General features: G+C 35.9%; 1 protein-coding gene across 2 annotated transcripts in view; it reads right to left on the bottom strand.

Moving 5' to 3' along the window:
- PDE7A (phosphodiesterase 7A) overlaps window positions 1–20,321 on the bottom strand; it is a 75,622-nt gene that overhangs the window by 27,175 nt on the left and 28,126 nt on the right. The window contains exons 2-3 of one of the 2 annotated variants that reach the window (XM_056482763.1): window positions 8,609–8,669; window positions 1,384–1,467 (exon numbers count right to left, since the gene is read on the bottom strand). In XM_056482763.1, the coding sequence (XP_056338738.1) occupies window positions 1,384–1,467; window positions 8,609–8,669 (145 nt within the window). The remainder of the gene's footprint in view (window positions 1–1,383; window positions 1,468–8,608; window positions 8,670–20,321) is intronic. The other variant, XM_056482764.1, reaches the window with a different exon arrangement.

The raw sequence follows: 20,321 nt of genomic DNA, 5'->3' as shown, positions 1-20,321 counted from the left end.
GCTGTCATCAGACACCACAGGTGATGTTGCTAAAAGCTGGGAGCTGTGTCTGAACAAGTAGGGGCAAGGAGAAGGGTGTGAAAGTCCTTTTCCTGACTAGTCATGATCTACCTGATGTACAATCATCAGGATGGAAAGAAACAGTATGAAGAGGACCATAGAAAATAGTTAATTTGACAACAGCAATAATATCATACATTGACTGCCTTTTAACAGGTAGTTCTTTTAATAATTCTGTTAGTATTTTCCTGTATCAGCATGAAATGTCACATATATATACACACACAAAGACAGTTACGTACTTCAAAAATTGCATGCTATTTCTACAGAGAATTTATCATATGCAATCAGGACTTGAGATGAAACTCTTATCCTCTTTATTGAAAAAAATCTACACAGCACACTCTTCAAACTTTGTTTTCTCACCTATTTTTAAGAAACTTTTGAACGAAACTAAAAGTTTAAGAGTTTTTAGAAATTATCTACTTTTAAAAAGAATAACCTCAGTTAAGATCAGAGCATAAGACCAGTTTCTGCCACTCATTTTTATTCATAAGGTAATTACAACAACCACACTTACTACCATGAAATTTGCCTTACTAAATCTCTCCATTGCGTTCAGAATACTTGGAATTGTGCTGATACACAATGCTCTATGACACTTAATACATTAATTATTGGTGTAATTTAATTAAGACTCAGATCCCCTGCACTTTTGCTGCATACTGGTTCGGTGGTGTTGAAACTTTATATTACAACAACTACTGACAAATTTAGTTGTAATATAGATGGATAATTTAACTTTTTTCTCTAAAAAATATATTCTTCTAGTATTACTTCTAAAAAAAAATTCCTCAAAGACATAATCAAAAAATTTAGGCTACAGATTTCTCCTAACCCTTTAACTTTTACTTAAGATTTGTGTCTCTCCAAAAAATGTAAGTCCTAGCTACACATTTGTGTAGATGTAAATGTTAATTCATTATTATGAGGTCAAGAATATCGTTATTACTGTAATTCTGTTCAAGCATCATCCTGGACAGGGTGTTTCTAGTGCTTTACAAAAACAGAAAAGTATTCTCAACTGATAGTGTCTGCCAAGCTCACAGCACACACACCAGTAGCTGTTTAGAAGATAAATCGTCATTTCCATATAGATTCAGGTCTAAATTCAATGAGTTTAAAATTATAATTTTTTTTTTTAAATATTTAGCAGTGAGGATTTTCCTCTTCTATTTTTGGTAACAAGCTAGAATGATTTTCCTAGAAGTATAAAAAAAATAGTGTTGCTATAAGAGCTACTAACTGTATTTTAGAAGCTCAGTAGTTAAAATTGATGGACGCCTTTGTTTATTTGTCATTTATCTGCTTTTAAATACTTACAGTGAAAAATACGGAAATCAATGTATGGATGAGAACCTCTTCTCTCTGTTTCAAATCCTGCCCGACTTCTTACTCGCACATCTCCTAGAAACAGGGTCAAGAGTGAAATAAAAGTGTGGAAGAGTGGCAGAGATAAAATGCAAATGAACATAGCCTGGAGGGGTAAAGATTCATGTACTTAATGGAGGAGAGTAATTCAAACATAGGCCTACTTCAATGCTTTTTGTTTTAAAGGTGAAATTCAAAACAAAGTTTGAAGACTTGTTAAACATGCAATCACATGCTTTCTTGCCAAAATCTCTCCTGCCTAAGCAAACGTTGCCAAAAGCATGTGATAAGCATTCAGATGAAATTAGGAAGAGCTTGCTACACCAGTATGGTAAAAATGCACCTTAATATGACAGAAAACAAGAACATTTAAAGTTGTTCTTCAGTAACACACATACAACGATAACATTTTGTAGAATACAAAAAAGCTTCAACTTCTTGAAATGGTAGCTTTTAGCAAATAAGCTAATTACAATATGGTTTTATATTACATAATATTTTCCCACTAGCATTTACTTACTTGTGCTCAGCTGTTTGAATATTACACAAGAGCCTATTAAAATACCAAAACTCAGTATTAAAATTTGATCAAACTATTTTGCACTGTAATTAGCTTCAACCTGCATCTTTTAGCATGCTAGTTGACTTCTACTTATGCATTTTACCAACTGAAAGCTGATCAGTATTCTTTCATTATATAGTTGTATATATTAATATAAGCAGTTCACCTGGATTAAAAGCTTTCACTTAAAATTCTTTTGCAATTACAAATTTGGAGAAATCTTCGAGGATCAAATGCAATAATGTTTCCCTCATCAAACCCTAACAAAGATAAATTTAAGATGTGCAAATGTTGTGGTTTCTAATTATGAAAAATCTGTAAAGCGTTGTATTGTCCTCACTTCAAACACAGCACTTTCCATATGAAACCAAAATAAGTAATTAACAAAACACACTATGACTGAATTTATAAAAACTAAAAATATAGCTATTTATTTTTCATCAAGTGATAGATATCTTGAGAGCTTTTTTTTCTTTTCTAACCTGCTAGTCTGCAATGCTGAAGTAGGCAACTTATCAGAAAATAGCTAAAGGTACTGACTCACACTTGAATAGTATGCTTTTAATACTTAACAGGTATCTTTCTAGAGATACATATCTATAAACACTGACACATCTACAGTGACGCACTTTAGATGAATGTTATCTTGTGAGGCATGCTGGAAGGACTACAAAAGGGTAAGTAGGCCCAGGACTCCCCTAAAGTTTACATATCAGTAAAAACATAGTAAATATGTGTGCCTTTCAGTTCCTAATCCTTTTATCCCTTTTTTTTTTTGGTTTTTTGGTTTGGTTTTTTTTTTTTTTTTTTTTTTTTTTTTTTTTTTTTTTTGTAACTGAAAACCTTAACTGAGCTGCAAGGGAAAGCGACCCAGTTACTATCTGCAATTATTTTTCAGACCATTTACAAATTATTACTTATAAAGGCTTTAAGCATTCATTTGAGCAGAGTGCAAGAGACTTTCTCCTTCCAGGCAATACAGAGGCAGCAAATTGTAGAACTCTTCTGTTAGGCACAAGCAACTGGTGAATTTTATTTACAAAATAAATTAATAAAAATGAAAAAGAGAGGAAACTTTGGAAGAGAGGGGGCAAATACATTAGTAGCTGTATATGAAAATAATACTGTACATGGAGGAAAATTTGACTTTCATTACCTTTCACTCATATTTGTCTGGGTAATCAGGTATAGCTACAGCTGTGTGAATGAGTTCACCAGCTAAATTAAAAGAAAATAAAAGAGGTTTTTCAGTGGACCTAATTTTTTGCAGAAAAGGTGATAAAGCTTTTGTGATTTATTCTTAGTTTGAAATGCAGTTTTGTACTTTGAGAATTCACAAACCACAGTATGAATTTCAGCCGTTGTATAACTAGGTTTTGGCAAACAATTTGTTTTAAGTGTTAAGAATAGGAAAAGTTCAGAAAAAAATACCTGAAGACCAACATGGAATTCTGCAAATAACAAAATGGACATGTTCATCTGATAAACGATGTCAAAAAAATTTCTCTCTGCTTTGTTCTTTTTTTATTTACTAGTACCCTTAACTAATAGCACAGAATAGTATCCCTGGTACCCTTGAAATGCCTGCAATGTTGAGAATTTTAGGGAAGAAAACAAGAAAAACTGTCTCTAAGTAAAATTAAGAAATGCAACTGACTACATTACTTTAAACAGCAATTATTAGAATATTTATTTATAGGAATATTTAGCCAAAGAAGGAATTGTATATTAAAAATGGACATGGCAAACTGAGGAAAAGGCAACTGTAATAAGATAAAGCTAAAATAAGTGTATTTACTCGCATATATGTAAAATGGGAAACTCCCAGCAAGGAAATATTTTCATTATATAATATTGAACATTTTCATTATATAATTATTGAACAAAATTTTCTCTCCCGAATCATAGTAAAATAAGCCATTTTTTTTAAAAAACCAATATCTCAACAATGGATGAATTTTTTAGAATACAACTGGATTTATTCTGGAAAAATATACCACAGGATATATTTTACAGGACTGGAATTCATTACAGCAAACAAAGTAGAAAACTCTCTTGTGCCAGAACAAAGGCAAAAGAGGTGTCTCCATCATCATGGTACAGAACTGCTGCATTTTTCAAGATTTCAGACAATAAATATACTTGAAAAGTATTGGTACAAGTGGAATTTGATGATACCATCCATCCATCTGAAGTTTCTAAATATACAGGAGAAAAAGGAATAACTGAATGCACATTATGAAACAATGTGCTATTAGCACAGTGAAACTAAACTCTAGTGCACATGTATAGTTGGTTCCAAGACATCCAGAAATACTGGATCATCATTATGCATTTACTCTTTGGTTAATGTAACCTGCAGATGATTAATGGATCCCAAATGCACCTACTTCATTGTACCTTCACATAACATAACACGTTCACATCAGTTTGCTTGGGAAATCCTGCACAAGTGTTTTGCAACCCTGTGACTCTGAAGTTATGCAGAATTTAATTTTAAGGAAGGGACAGAGAACGTGACAAAAAAGCACAAGATATCTCAGATTTGAGATTACTTTTATCAAACAAAAGGACACTGTTACATAATTCCTTCAAACAGCAACTGAAGTCCAGATTCAGAGCCAATCATTAATATAGCAGCTGAAAGACAATTAAAATTTAACATCTAAAGCAAAAGAACTTATGAATAGTTTTTGTTTATTTAGACCTTTACAAACATATCGAAATGCTTACACAGTCGTTTTAAGCCATCAGATCCCACAGTCTGCTTAGAGGTAAACTTCCTTGGGGGAGGGCATAGAAGTGGCAGCAAGCTGACTGACAGCTTTTACCTGAAATGTGTCTTCTTGAGCCACTTTCAGCCACATTGGAAAGACTCTCGTGTTACCTTTACAGAACATGTTCAAGTCCAGCATCTCAATGACACTGGACTTCCAGGAACAATTTTTTCCCTCTTTGAGAGTTTTGCTGATTCCGAAGAATCAAGAGAAAGATTTGAAAAATGTGAAGCCTTCCTTTCCAAACTTTATTCTGAGCACAAAAATTATACAATATCTGATGGCTGAGTATTTAGCTACACTTTTTTCCAGAATAGTCCTGCATGATCAGGATCGCTTGCATTTTTAAGAGAAAGATCATACTGGCAGAAATTTAATTGACTACTATATAAATCATAGAAGAAGGAGTGTAAGAGGGAGGTTTGCAGCTATAACAGAAAACTGAAAAGAAATTAGGGCTGTAACAAAACTTACCTTGAAACAGATTGTATAGCTCCTGCCCCTCTCTCAAATTCCTGCTGACACCACAAGGACAGCTTTGATACTTACGAGGCAGCTGAAATGCCACAGCTGACATCCCTGGGCGTTAGGGTTACCCAGCACATACTTGGTGCTACCCTAACACTGCAGTGTGGCACAGTAACAATGCAGCAGCTGCTTGGGGAGCTGAGGCCATCCGGAGCAGGGGCAGAAACCTCAGAGACCATGGAGGACAGCTGGGAGCAGAAATTGCGACAGCCACCTCAAGGTAAAGGATTCAAGTCAAAGCCATGAGGTTGTGCAGAGCAGGATTTTCAGACAGAATTACTAACTTCACAGATTAAAATTCCTATTAAATTTGTTGGAGAAACAGATGACAGGTCAGCTGAATGTGCCAGAATTAAAGCAAACAGAATACAGCATAAAAACCACTACCAGAGAAGAGGGTGCACAGTACACATTAGCTTTCCTCCAATGTCACCTTTTGAAATGATCATGACTCTAAAGGAAGATAAATGCTCCAGTTGCAGCTGGGAGGTGCATGCTCACCAATACAAGCAGTCAGTGCCCCACACTTTCTACCCCGTGCACAATAGATAAACTTTCAGTCAATATAAAGCAACAAGAAAAAGAAACAAGAAAAGCAATAGAAAAATCAAGAAAGTATCAAGATTACACAGAAGCACTTACAAGATATTTTGAGAATTCCTCATAGCTGCTGAGAAAAGTAGTTGAGGTGATGCAGATGTTTTAGCCTCTCCAAGGTCTTAAAAGAAAAATTCTACAATGCTGCATCTGTATCTATATTTTAAAATAGTAAATAAGCCACTCGGGAGTGGCTTAGCGTATATTTTGGGAATGGGGTATGACAGATGAGTCATTACAGTCAACGCTGCTTGCTAATATATCGACACACTGATGAAGGCAGCTAGGAGTTAGCTTTTTATTTTGTATACCCCTAAAACAGGATCTTTTCAATTGAACCTGGACACACTGCTATACCACAGGAATTCCTGTTTACTTGGTGTAAATGAATTTCCATTGGATTACCATTGGAACAGCCTGAAAACATTGAGTGAAGCAACTTCATGGCCAGCACAACTAAACAAAGGCAGAGGGAGTTGTAGTCTTGTATTTTTGGTCTATAAGATAAACACCTTATTAAGGCACATTTTGTTTGCATATACAGTCTGTATGGAATAAAATCAACCAAGTAAAAGGCAAATCTTCTCGTGACTGTGCCTAACTTCCCATTAAGTTACAGCTGAGGATTCCTTATAGCTTATTCTGCTCAAGTGTACTAACTTAAATAGAACAAAAACAAAACTCTCACAATACTGTAGGAAATGCAGTGCTTCACATTTCTTGCAAAAAATTGAATCTAGTCTGATATTAATGGTTCTACATACCGATGAGTCCAACTGTTCAGCTTTCAGGCTGGTCTTTTTAACAGTCCGTTTATGAGTACAAAAATAATAAATATGTAAATAGCTGCTAACTTGTACAGTATAGTACACATAACATTTAGGAAAACCAAGTCATCTCTATTAAGTGATAAAATAACCCAAATTTATCACATAATGATTCAAACATGCCATGAGTAATTTTTTGTTTGCTTGTTGGTATCCTCCTCCCTTCACCTAAGATGGAAGTCAGTTCTTTAAAATATTTACTGCTTCTGAATAACAGAACAGCATGAATGTATTATGTCAGCAAGAATTATACTATTCATAACAAGCACCAATCTCATTATGCAATAATTAATTCCAATGAGAGTACAAGTGAAAGATTAATTTACTTAACATCATGTTCTGAATATTTTCCAGTTCTACCTATGAGAAAAGTGGAAGATTTCCAAGACAAATCAGAATTTTCTCTCCATTCAGATGTATATACCAAAAACTAGAGGAAGCCATGCTTTGCTTGTCTCTAGAATTACTTGAGAATTATCATAAATCCTTCTGCAGAAACGATGGGCCTAACTACCTCATTTTAACTTCTGAAAACAAAATAAACCTATTTACAACAACAAAAAACCCAGCAGTTTTTTCAATAAACATTTAGAACCCAGAATCTTCTGTTCTCGTCTTAACAAATCCCCAAAGTAATTAAATTCTCTGATCAAAACTCCTTCAGTAGACAGTGCTATAGTATTAACAACTTCACAAATGCGAAAAATCAAAATAACTGGGAAAAAAGGTGAAGCTGCTAAATCAAAATTGGATTTATACGTATATATTACCATGTATTCTTGCATATGTAGGTTAAGACTATAAATTCATATACACACAGGCATACAGCTGACAACTTTAAATTCCTAAACAATGCAGTTATGAATTCCTGGGGACTTTAACATGTACAATCTACAACTAAACTGAAAAGACTCAGGGCATAAAAAGACATGTTCTGGCTGATTTAGCTGGAGATGGCAAAGAATTTGTAATGAGTAGCTGTTGGTGCTCACTGAGCCGTGCGAGACATCATGCAAGCATTCATAGTCCATTTCAACACAAATTCATAGCTCAAGGTGGCTTCAATTAAATAGCATCATTTAGCAGTGAAACAGACTTAGAGCACATACACAGTCCCCATGCCATCTGCACCATCAGCAGCCTCCAGAAGAGGTGTGGGAAATCCTGGATCTAGCAGCCAGATCTGCAAAAGATTTGCATCTTTCTCCTCTCAACAAGTGACCTCAACTCCTTCTGTGCACTCACTATCACAGAGGGTCTCCCCTGGATACTTTCCCCTCGCAATACCATTCTTTTGTTTGAATTTGGCTTAACCCTTTATGTCCTTGCTATTCTGGAAGCACTCCTCAGTAAGTCAACTGAGCTACTTTGCCCTGTGAAGTGCCCTTTCCCTTCTCAAGTCACCTTCTAGGATTAATGAGAAAAATATTGTTTAAAATAATACCATTATTTCAAGAACACCTCACACATTTCATAGCCTCAGTACTGAAGTCTTTAAGTCTCCAACAAATGTTCCCTAAGCTACAGTTTTAACTACAACGATACCAGGCAGAGGTGGCAAATCCATTGCAGAAAGATCAATTATGAGTCACTTAGAAAACTTTATTTCTGCCAAACACATTGGGTTAACTATAGGAACTTTCCTTTTTCTTTAATATAGCAGTAAAACATCCTATACAATGTTTAACTCAGGAAAAAAGAAAAGGCAAACAACCAAAAACCCAAGTCAACACAAAAGAACCCAAACTCTTGTAGAAATTTTAACCAAAATATTACCCAGGAGAAAGAGAATGGTAAGTTTATTAATTCAACAAATATATAAAAAAGTTACTATTTAACTAAATTATAAATGTTGGAACTTGCAATATAGAAAATGGTGTGCTTACCTAGCATACGAATGTACAACGCAGTCTGATCAGAGCTGTCATAGGAAATTGCTCCACGTCTCTGAAAAAAGAGTGTATTTTAAGCAAGTTAGAAGCAAATAACTTTTTAATTGAAATAAAGTACTAATTTATCATTTCCATTTTAACTCTTCACACTAATTATAAAAATTTTGTCTTTCATGTCTTTAATGCAAAATGCATCTTTCAAGTATATATACACCTACTGATTTTGCTTTAAGAGGGGACAAAGGAAGAATCGGAATTAGTAGTGAAAAGATTATGAAAAGCAAGATCAGAGTGTGGTAAAAAACACTTCCATATATTTCTTTCCAATGTTCCTCAATCATTCCTCACAATAGAAAAGATGTAGAACAAGATTACACAGACACAAAGAAAGTGCTTCTCATGGCCTTGTAGAACACCCTACTTGAAACAAATACTTGCAGTTCCTGGTTTATATATCTACTTTTACCTATGGAGTATTTCCATCTTCCAAAGGTAAAAGATGTAAAAGAACTGAAATTACACCATTATGGCAGCCCTAGGATGCCATATGCTACTTTCATTCTACCCTGTATTTTCTGTAGGCAAAGCAAGGTATCACTGAGGTAAGACGTTATACATAAAGGTATTTCAGAGAACGCCAGAAAGTGGTATTTCAAATTTGATGATAAAAGTTCAGAAGAGTCATCAAATTATCCATGCACAACATTGAGATACTCCCACATAAGCTATATTTCTTACCTACATGGGACACATATGTTTCATACATATTGAGCCACTGCTGTAGTAAAAATCCGGGAAGTCTCCCACAAAGTGGCGAACTGGTCCCAACTGGTCCCCTAACAGCTAAAAACTGGAAGAATGTCCTCACTGGCATCACACAGTCTGCAAAGCATGACTCCCCTGAGTACTCAGTCTCACATCTTGGCTTTATTGTACTTTGTCCATCTTCTGTCTCTTCCTAAGGCCTTCATTAATGTTACTTGTTAATCCTAGGATTAGAGGATCACCTTCACAATCAGACCTCCATTTTGACAGTTCAGAACATTTGTTCTTTACAGAAATAAGATTTTTGTGGGAGGTGCACATTAGAAACTCCTATGACCTTTCTCTGTATACCACACTTCTTTCTTACACTGAGGACAGGGAAGTCCTTGATGCCACCAAGAGTCATCACATGACTTTGAGAACTTTGAGAAGTCAGCCTGGTGGCAAACACAATCACCTATTTTTTCATCTGCGCATCAGGAACAACACTACCTCATGGACACACAACAGCCTGAAAATGTGCAAGTTCAAAAGATAAAAAATCAAACCACGTTGGAAACAGGATAGAAAAAATAATGTTGGCTATGGAGAAGAATTCTTAATGAAAGAAAAATTATGTGGAAAGGCAAAAAGGCAGAACTGTTGATATGGATCTATCTACAGAACAATGTGAATGAACTCAAAAACAGACTAGAGATGCATAACCTCAGTCACTGTGATCTGTACAAGTGATGCACTAAAACTCCAAACTCCAAATAAGTTACACTTATTTTTTAAAATATTTTTCATGCCAAAACAAAAAAATAAAACATTACGCTTGAAGTTGTAGAAGTGGGGGGTTTTTTTTGTTTTTTTTTTTTTTTAAGCTTAATATGCAATTACAAAAGTGACCAAAAGACCTAGCTCCAACAGCTGTTGTAAAGACTACAAGGAAGAACTCCCTGTACAGAACTTATATGTTGTCTTAGCTTTTGTTCTGTATTTCCTTGGAAGATCATAAACCATGCAAATAATTCCTCAATATGTGTCATTATGCCTGTCCTGATAGGAAAGGCAGGAATACAACTCATCAGCCAGAAAATGATGCTGACTTCTCACTAACATTTTCAATGTTTTCCATTAAACTTGCCTCTGAGTTTCAGAAAATCTCAGCTGAATCTATTTTCCATAGCCTGGAACATTTCATATCACTGACTAGGCACAATCACTGAGGTAATTTAGTGCTAACTTGCAATTTGCACCTGTCTATCACAGATTTCTGGACATGTCCAGTGCAGTTCTGTAATCTAATACAGGAGAAACCTAAGCACACATGTAGCTACAAGACCCACGTACAACTGGAGCATTAGTCTCCAAGAAAGAAAACAATATACAAAAATTTATCAAAAAAAAAAGAGATCCTTTTGATTTTAAAATATCACTTGCTCCCAAAAATAAAATATTGTTAGATAAAGCAGTATATATAAAGCAGTGCATCTATGTATGATATCAAATACAAAGCCCATTTTTAAAAACATACAGTAGTTGCTTATACAGACAAGTGATTTTGCTCTGCAAGGATATATTTGAAACAATCAAATCTAATAAAATTATCTTAGAAAATTTGGTTCTCTAATGAAAAATAGAGACAATTTTTTGTATAAATTTCACTAGCAATACTACACAAATAGTAGGACAATTTCAGCTAATTCTGCTAAGAGGACTGAGGTCTCAAATATACTCATTCATTGGAATTTGTTAAATGAAATAGGTAGGAAGAAAACACGTATTAGCAAGTTCCACCAACATATGCTGGGTGGGTCATGAGCGGTCAGATCTTTTATCTTTAGACCAGGCAAATAAGTGAGGCACAGAGTTGAGCACTGTGATGGGCAGTCAGAGACAAAGGACAAAGGCTAATGGTACAGAGCTTTTTAGCAACTTGTGATAAATAAGCAAATAATATTGCACTCATCCAGACATGGATTGCTTTGTGTCAGCTTACCCTGCAAACACAAAAAAGACAACCTACTGCAGGTTGTGGTGCATCACCTATTTTCCCCACTTCAAATAATACTGTCAGTGCATTTGTTATTCTACCCCCTACAGTACTCTAGAAAAATGCAAGAAAAAAGGCAGAAAGAGAGAAGCAATTTAAAATACCCTGTGTGTGGTTCTTTAAGATATACTGCCCAGATTCCACTACTTAAACCCAGCAAACAGAAAAAACAGATTTAACATTTCAGCTTTTACTGCGATATGATCTGACAAACAGCAAATTCATAAGAAGGCAGGCAAATGTGTCTTGAAGAAGTTTCTGTAAAGCACTCAACCATTCAAACAATTTAATCAGCAGGATTTTACCCTTGTTGATGACCAAAAATGTGACCCTCCTCACTTCTAATCAAAGGCCCACTCTCTGTAGCCTATGCCAAGACACCAAGACTATATTTAACCTTAAAAAAATACCTTATTTACACAATTGAGAAAACCATAGCATACACAGAATCACCCTACAGACACCTTGGATCAGAAATTTTTGCGGATTAGGAATGGATTTGGGCACCTGAAAATATTACTTGTTTTCATGTTATTGTCAATATTTTTAACTCATTTAACATAAAAATTAATTTCTAAATCTCTGCTCCACCTCTTCAGTCTACCTGAAGATTTGTACCTGTTAATAACGATATTGACCCTCTGTACAAATATCAAACAAATAAGCATCATTCCAGCAAGCAGACAGAATTACTAATGCTCAAAGACAAGACAGCCCTAATTTGTTTGTGTTTAGGCAGGTTCTGTTTTCAAGCACAAGGACAACTTGGTTGATGGGAATGTGCTGGACCCTAAGTGATTCAACAAATTTTTCAAATGATTAGGTGAAGTTCTCAACTCTCTACTCCTTTCCAGGCACAAGCACAGCCACCTGAACTGGGTGGACTGTTTTGCTTCAGCAGTGAAGATGGATGTCAGAAAGACAGCTGGAAAGGATTGTCTATACTGGACTACCACTTTCAAAGCCTCACCTTAAACTTCAGTTTCGCATTAGAGTATCTTTTTTCTTTCAAACAGCAATACAGGAAAAAGGCTTCCTTTTTTCTTTTCTTTTGAGACATATTTATGTAAAGTGAACGGAAGAAGTTCAAACTAAATTGGATGATCCATTAATCCTCTCAGAACAACACTGATACAAGGACTCTGCAAAAACATGCAAAGGGAGTATCTACCAGAATTTAAATCTAAGTCAGATCTCCCTGAGCATCTTTCCACAGAGTATAAAAAGTAATTAAAGGCCATGCAATGGGAACAATGTGTCAAAATAGTACAGATACATCTTCAAAGGGAAACCGCTTCAGTGATGCTTGGGAGTACAAGCATTTGCATGTACCACTTGGAAACGGAGCACCTGCTGCTGTTTGTGTCAAACAGAAATGTTTCCATTGATGTATCAGTTTTATCACATGGACTTCCCAATCTTGTTGAGAGCACAGCACCAGCCTTACTGCTAGGCACTTCATTTTGGCAAGGGACAGCTTGTGTACTGCTAGCAAAACAACTCCTGGTCTCATTCTCTAACAAAACTTGCTAGAGCTGTTGGCCTTCAAAATTCTGTACCACCCATCAGAAAGTAGCATCCATGCTTTTCGATGGACTACACAACCCTCATTTTGCTATTCAGTTGTTTATTCAGAAGCTGGGAAAGAACAGACAGAGGACAGAGAACAACACAGCCAGGCAGGTGTTTTTACCTTCCTGACTTTCCAGTCCAAGCTCTTTGCAGAACTATCAGAGCATTAGTCTCAGTTGCTCTGAAGACAAGAGCTGAGAAGTTGTTATACCATGGCAACAGCAATGTACTGGTTATACTGCCTCAAACACGCACACTTAGAAAGCATTTAAGATCATAAGACAGTTTATGAACTAAAAGTCTTGAGAATGACAAGTTAGTTAAGACCTTATTTCTCCAACTATTATTAAATTTCAAAAGCAAGACTGTCATGTATCTTAGAGTTATTTCAAGCATTTAAAAGTTCCATGCTAAGATTCACAGTTTTCCAAAAGGCACCATCAAGTTTTTAAGTCACTAAAGCACAGAAAAATGCTCTTTACAAGCACTTAAATTGACACTGAATTCAGGTAAGCCACTGCAAAATGGTCCTACAACTATTAAAAAATTTCACTTCAGTTCAAAGCATTACCCTGAAAGTTTCTTACTGCTAGTGTGATAAAATGTCATTAATACCACCTGAAATTTAATCAGCAATAAGAAGCACATATTTCCTTCAAATATACAAATGTGATAGCTTTATATGGAAGAAAACATTAAAATTATTTCACAGGAACACCTCCCAAGACAGATGGCAACCATTTTTGAACTTAGCTGTCACTTGAATGATAGTTATCAATGTTAGTGACATATATATCTCACAAGCATTTGTAAGCTATTTTTTCTTATATACCTCAGATGTATATCATGCGGCATAAGATTTACCCAAAGCTTTATCAACATAAAATATACAAAATGAAAGCCTGACAATTGATCAGAAAAAAACTCACAAGCAATTGGTTTAAGTGAGGATAGTAACGCACAGGGGTATTGCCTAATAAAACTAAATCAGAATAGCAGAAAGACTCAACAGCAACGGTAAAATAGGTAATAGGATCAACATAAAAATATTAATTATTTAAAAGAAACCACCACTAGCACATGCAAAAACACAATCATAAATAGCAGGGAATTTTATGGCTAACTGTATTATGTCAGCTACCTGGAATTCCTATTTCTCCCACCTTAAAACAATCTCTGACCATACTGCCTGAGAGATAATCCCTGAACATGGTTTTTATGCCGAGTTCCAATAAGTCAGCAGTTCGACAATACACCAGTAAAATGCAGATGATGTACTGGTCTAGCACACAGACAGTAAACCTGTACAATCGGCCTTCAGTCATAAGCAAACATCCACTGGGTATCCTGGGGTTTTTTTTAATGTGACAAAAGTTGTCACAAGTGCTAGCAACTAAGCCTGACCATTTTTGCTTTTAATAAATTTAGAAACATGTTATTGGCAATGACTGAAGAGTACAGGCATGGATGCCTAGCAAAGCTTGTTTTCACAACAAGCTCAAATTCATGTTTGTTCAGATTCTCCTGTTAATTGTATAAAAATTTTAGAAGCATGTATCAGGAACAACAACAACAAAAAAAAAAAAAAAAAAAAAAAAATCTATCTGTAAATGCAGGAACTCTGGTTTTTTTTTTTTTCAGTTTTCTTCATTCTCTCCAATGATTCTGGCTCTCCTTCATAATCCTACAATCAAATTTATTCCCCCTTTTGGAATTAATTTTAGATTATGCAGCAAACTATTCTGAGAAGAGCCTGCTCTCATCTCCAGACAACAATTTCACCTATATTTACTAGCACAAATATCCATTATGGGGATACTTAGATTCTATGGAATGAGAGAGTAAAAACTTAATCCTAACATTAGCATGCATTTTTCAAAACACAGGGATCTCAAATGGAAAGGCTACAAAGTAAGTAAAGTAGATATTTCACATAAGCAAACAAAACTGGTATTTCCACTCCTGCAACTCTGAAATCAACAATACAAAAAGGATATCCTGTCCAGGAAGCAAGATACACTAATTTGTACTATTCTCACTATGTTTAAAATTGTTTTTCCTTATTTTCACACAGGCTTTAAAGTGCTATAAAATTGAAAATCTGTTGGTAACAGACAGACCAACTCCTGCCATTCAGAAGCCATTTCAGATCCCTTTTTTTCCGTCTCCTAACTGGCACTGCTACAAACACACTCCTTCCCACTTCAAGGCAAGTAAAAGTCAAGACATACAAAATAATGTATGAACACTTAGGAAACACAATCTTAACGGGCAAATGATATTTCCAAGGCAAATTCCATTTAAAAAGGAAAGCCAAGCACTCATGAAGTTCTTAATGACTTGTTTTCCATCAGACCATTTAAACCCAGTTAGTCAAAACAGATTTTTTAAATGGCCTACCTTAGAAGTAATCCATTTGATAAGGATCAGAGCTAAACACCAGATCAATGCAATTCCCATTGGATCACCCTAAATACCTGAAGCATAATCTCCCCCCGATGGCCGCCAGTGCTGAAAGCAGCAGGGCACAGCAGTGAGGCACAAGGCAGGCGGCAGCTGTCACCTGACAGCCCCTGCAATGTGCTCTGCCCCACTCCTCTCGCTGCCAATGCTGGACTCAACGAGAAAGTTTTACAACCAGAAGACATGCCAGTTAGTAAAACCTTACTAAACCCCACAGAAATGCTAAAGGAAATGTAAAACCACAATTACATCCTTTCATCATCTTTAAATACAGCGAAGTGTGCCAGACAATAGGATCAAACTCCAGTAGTCAAAACACCCGAGCTAAGTCAGGATACTGCCTTTCCTTCAAATGCTACGAAGAGCCTGTTTCCAGCAGATTCCACCACTTGTGATATTCACAAGTTCCTTTTATCTCTGCCACCTGGAGAATTGCTGAGAACTGAACTTCAAAACATATTTCAAAATTGCTTTTATAGCAATGTACTATAAATAATGTCAATGAAAGTTAATGCACCAAATATGTGCAATTGTTCAAACCAATGGTCATTGTCTAACTTCTTTTGTCCATTAAATACCAGGCCATCCTTCATACTGTCTTTCTAGCCGTTCACACTCATGCCTATGCTGGCATGAGGCTTTCATTTATTGCTCCAAGGGTTGAACCCAGCTACAGCCTCCCTAGCTCTTTCCAGGGTTGGAAAGCAGTCTAACTTCCTCCAAGAACACTGATTATGCAGCAATGTGGTCCTACATGCTTGGTGCACCCTTGAGATTCATTCTAATTTCAGTCATTTTAAGCTGACAAAAGCATTTAATTTCAGAAATACAAAGAAGTCTCAAATACTTTGGAAAAAAAGGAGCTACAGTGGGGGAGAAAAAGGAACAGTGTAGGATAATGAGGAGCTTAAAAGGATGAAGCTGGATAACTGAAAGCGAAATTGTATGGAGAGTCTGCTCTTCCTAATTTTTTTAATATTTTGCAAAAAATCAATTGCAAATTCCAATATTTGCACAAAACACAAAAGCTAGCACAAATCACCGAAGCAATAGATTTTTTTTTAACATTAAGAAACTAATTTTCTCCACAGGAAAAGAGGACATATACCACAGTGAATGTTTACTGAATTAAGGAGAAGATTTGTTAAGTGGGATAGCTTTGTTATTTTCTATCATGAGTCCAAATATTTATGCTGTCTTTTAAGCTATACTCATGGTCTCAGTACAACCTGTGAATCCCTACAGAACCATTACACTCCAACCATTTATTTTCTGCCCTGTCGTCATGCCCCAGAAAACCAGTCAGATCAAAACCAAAAGCAAGAACATTCAGAATGGGCCTTTTGGTACCTCAGTGAATGCAGCACTTACCTAAAGGTCTGTCAAATTCCACATAAAATACAAACTGTAACAGAAATAAATTTAAAAACATTACCACCTCCTAACAGCTGACAAGATTAAAACATCCTGAAAATTCATCACCATTAGTCTGATATTTCTTTAAAAAAACAAACCCACAATAAATGGCATCAGGCTATATTTGCATTACAGTTTGGCACAACTGGAGCAGGTTAAAACAGAGCTGCTGCTCAGATCTTTACACCTACATTATATGAAGCCTGGGAGTTTTAATTTTTTTTTTTTTTTGCAGGCCATATTTACTCCAACTTCCTCAACCAGACCTTACCACAGGAGGTTCAAAGCTGCCAAAAATGACCCAGCAACTCATCAAACCTCTACAACTCCAATGAGGATTAGGGCACATCTGGTGCACACAATGAGCGAAATTATTTCATTTCTTTTGGAAGAAGCCTGGCTAGCATATACCAAAACCACGCTGGAAAACAACCAAATAGGCACAGCAAAAAGGAACAATGAGGTGATTTGCTTCAAGGTGGAACTCTTCTCTGAATAAAACTCCAGCACAAATAGCCTTATAGTCTTTGAAATGCCAAGCATTCCTCTCTGTCATCACTACTATCAATCGCTGACAAGTCTTCTGTTTCCCTGTCTCAAAACACATGAAGATGTTCTTGGAGTGTGTGCATGGTCTTGCCCCAGGTGCAAGGAGCAACACTCTCTTCCACCAATTTCAGAAATAAAACATTATCTTAGCAAACAGTGATATACAAAGTGATCATCCTTTCCTCTTTTGCCTTCCACCATTAAGTGGTCTAATTAAGAAGCCTTCTCTTACTGAAGGTTTTCTTAAAACTATCTCATGCATAAGCTTAAGGGAGAACATAAAAATAAAAGTATTTGACAACCTGTTAAGTACCACTACACCATTATTTGTGTTAATTATGGCTTGAAAATGTAAAGATTGTTTCAGCAATACAATTCTGAATTTGGAGACAGCATAAGATCAGAAAACACACTGGCTTGTATGAGAAGTTTAGGAAATCAACACAGAAGTTTAACTGTTTCTTTTAGGGGAAAGTGTTACTTCGAATAACCCCATGAACAATTCCAAGGTGAAAGTGAAGAAATCACGTTTTACAAATATGTGGAAGAAATTATTCATGGTTATTAATAAGTATGGTAAACCCTCTGGCAGAAGGCTACATAAAATGAGGAAATACTAAATTCCCTCTGTGTTAATGCACTCCCTGATATACTCCCTCAGTTCTGGGATTGCAGGGAGCTGTGGACATCACCATCAGACTCAGTTTCACCTTGAAACTAAAAAGCACACCAAAAAGAATAGCTATCATACATTGTATTGTATTTTTTAAAAGTCAGGGAAGTTGCTAATGCTGTTTCATTTTCTTTCTTCTCTTTTTCTTTACTGATTTCTAACAATCTTTTCCAGCTTTTCTAAAACGCATTTTCTTGATGTCTGCAGAGACACCATGTTTAGTAAGGCAAGATTTACAGTACGTAACATTCACATACCTATTCCTCTCTCCTTACCATGAGCTCACACATCCAAGTGCAATTGCTGTCTCTTATAATTTCCAAAGAAACAGAAATATCCCAATGGCTTCAATGTAGAGTTGATGATACGCAGCATTTTTAAACGCAGTAGATACATTTAAGCAGTCAAAGGCATGTGTTGCTACAATTTTTGCATTTACTGAACAAATCTCTCTGCTATTTCTGATAAGACAAGCATGCATTAGCAATACAGCAGAAAGCAGCTGGGGTCTTGCAACAGTTGTTACAAAGGTTCCACAAAGTAATTTGCTAAAGATACTGGTTTGCTCTCATTAGGAAACCGACATGGGACCAGCTCCTACTCATTCAAAGTAGTTCCCCAATTAACATGATGATTTGTAAGGCTACAACTGTTTCCATACAGTCTCCTAGAGATCTGCAAGGCTCCATGTGGAAACCCATTATTTCCTATTATGTACCCTGTTATTTGAAGTACAAAGTACAGGATTCCAATTTCATTTGTATATTTCTAATACCCATCTGTTCCAATACTTTTCTATTTTTATTTATTTTCCTGAAGCTCATCAGCCCTGAGGAATGACTCAGGGTTGCCTTACAAAGCGTAGTAACTTCTGTTTGTGCAGAAGTGTCTTTAAATGCTCCAACCCTCCAAAAAACCATTTCAGTAATACCTACACCTACAAAAAATCCAGAGTTGAAGCAAGAGCAACGGATTTCAGTAACACTACTGGGTCTCAAATGATGTTCCATTTTAAATATAGCAGGGCTTCGTAGATCACCACCAATCAGTTTTTATGCTAAAGTTGCAGGCCTGTTGCTTATCATTCCTACTTGCCAGAATAACCCGATTTCTATATGCATGCACTTGTACACCTGGCCCAGATAAGAAATCTCCATGGAGTCTCCTTTGCCCTTCAAACATCCCCTTCCAGAACAGAGGCTTGTGGCACACTGATTTTTAGGATACACTCCTGACTGACCTATTACTTGCTGTGAACCAGTCTGGGAACTTTAATATATTAACAGTATGTAATGACAGTAGAGGAATAAGCCTGTCATTTACAAATTCATCAGCACACATGGGAAAAAAACCACAACTCATTTCCATCTTTTCTTTGCTTTTCTCCCTTTCTCATTATATATCATGTGTGATCTCTCTCTCCAGCAGACTTAACTAAAAAAAAAAAAATTAAATTAAATTAAATTGCAATCTATGAGTATTCTTGTAACAAATGTGGGTAGCTACTGCTGCAGCCCAACCCAACCACTGAACACTGCATTCAAGAAAAAAAAAAAAAAAAAAAAAAAAGATGAAAATGCACTATTATTTTTATAGACACTGAGAGCAGAACTTCTAGAATTTCACAACATATATACAATGACCAACTTCGACAAATGCTACTTCTATTTATGTCTTAATTTAAAATGTGATCTAAGCATTTTACTTCAAATTCAGCTTCTTATTTAAAACATTGCCTTGTTAGCCTAAGTTGCAGTTAGGCACAAGATGCCAAATACTCTAGCTATTTATTAACAACATCATAGAATCATTTAGGTTGGAAAAGACCTTTAAGATCATTAAGTTCAACTGCTAACCCAGCACTGCCAAGTCCACCACTAAACCATGTCCCTAAATGCCATATCTACGCATCTTCTGAATAATTCCAGGGACAATGACTCATCAACAAAGCTACACATCAGCTAGCAAGCCATAAACAAACATGAAATCAAGACACTTAGCAAAATTCACCTTCAGGACCATGACTCCATATAAATCACCACTACAACTACTTAACTCATTGCAACCAAACTCAAAAGGCTGGTTGATCTTAAACCAAGGGCTGAGAACTCCAAAACATGAAGTCTGAAAGTCAAGGACAGCTATTGATCCAGAGGGCAGACATTATACCCATAAAAACCACTTTACAGTTTTAGAGATCTTCCATTTCAGCCCTCAGTAAAATAGAAAAG

This window comes from Oenanthe melanoleuca, chromosome 2 (assembly GCF_029582105.1).
Source record: "Oenanthe melanoleuca isolate GR-GAL-2019-014 chromosome 2, OMel1.0, whole genome shotgun sequence".
NCBI lineage: Eukaryota > Metazoa > Chordata > Aves > Passeriformes > Muscicapidae > Oenanthe > Oenanthe melanoleuca.
Note: the sequence above shows the minus strand (reverse complement) of the source record. Positions and strands in the feature narration are given on the sequence as shown.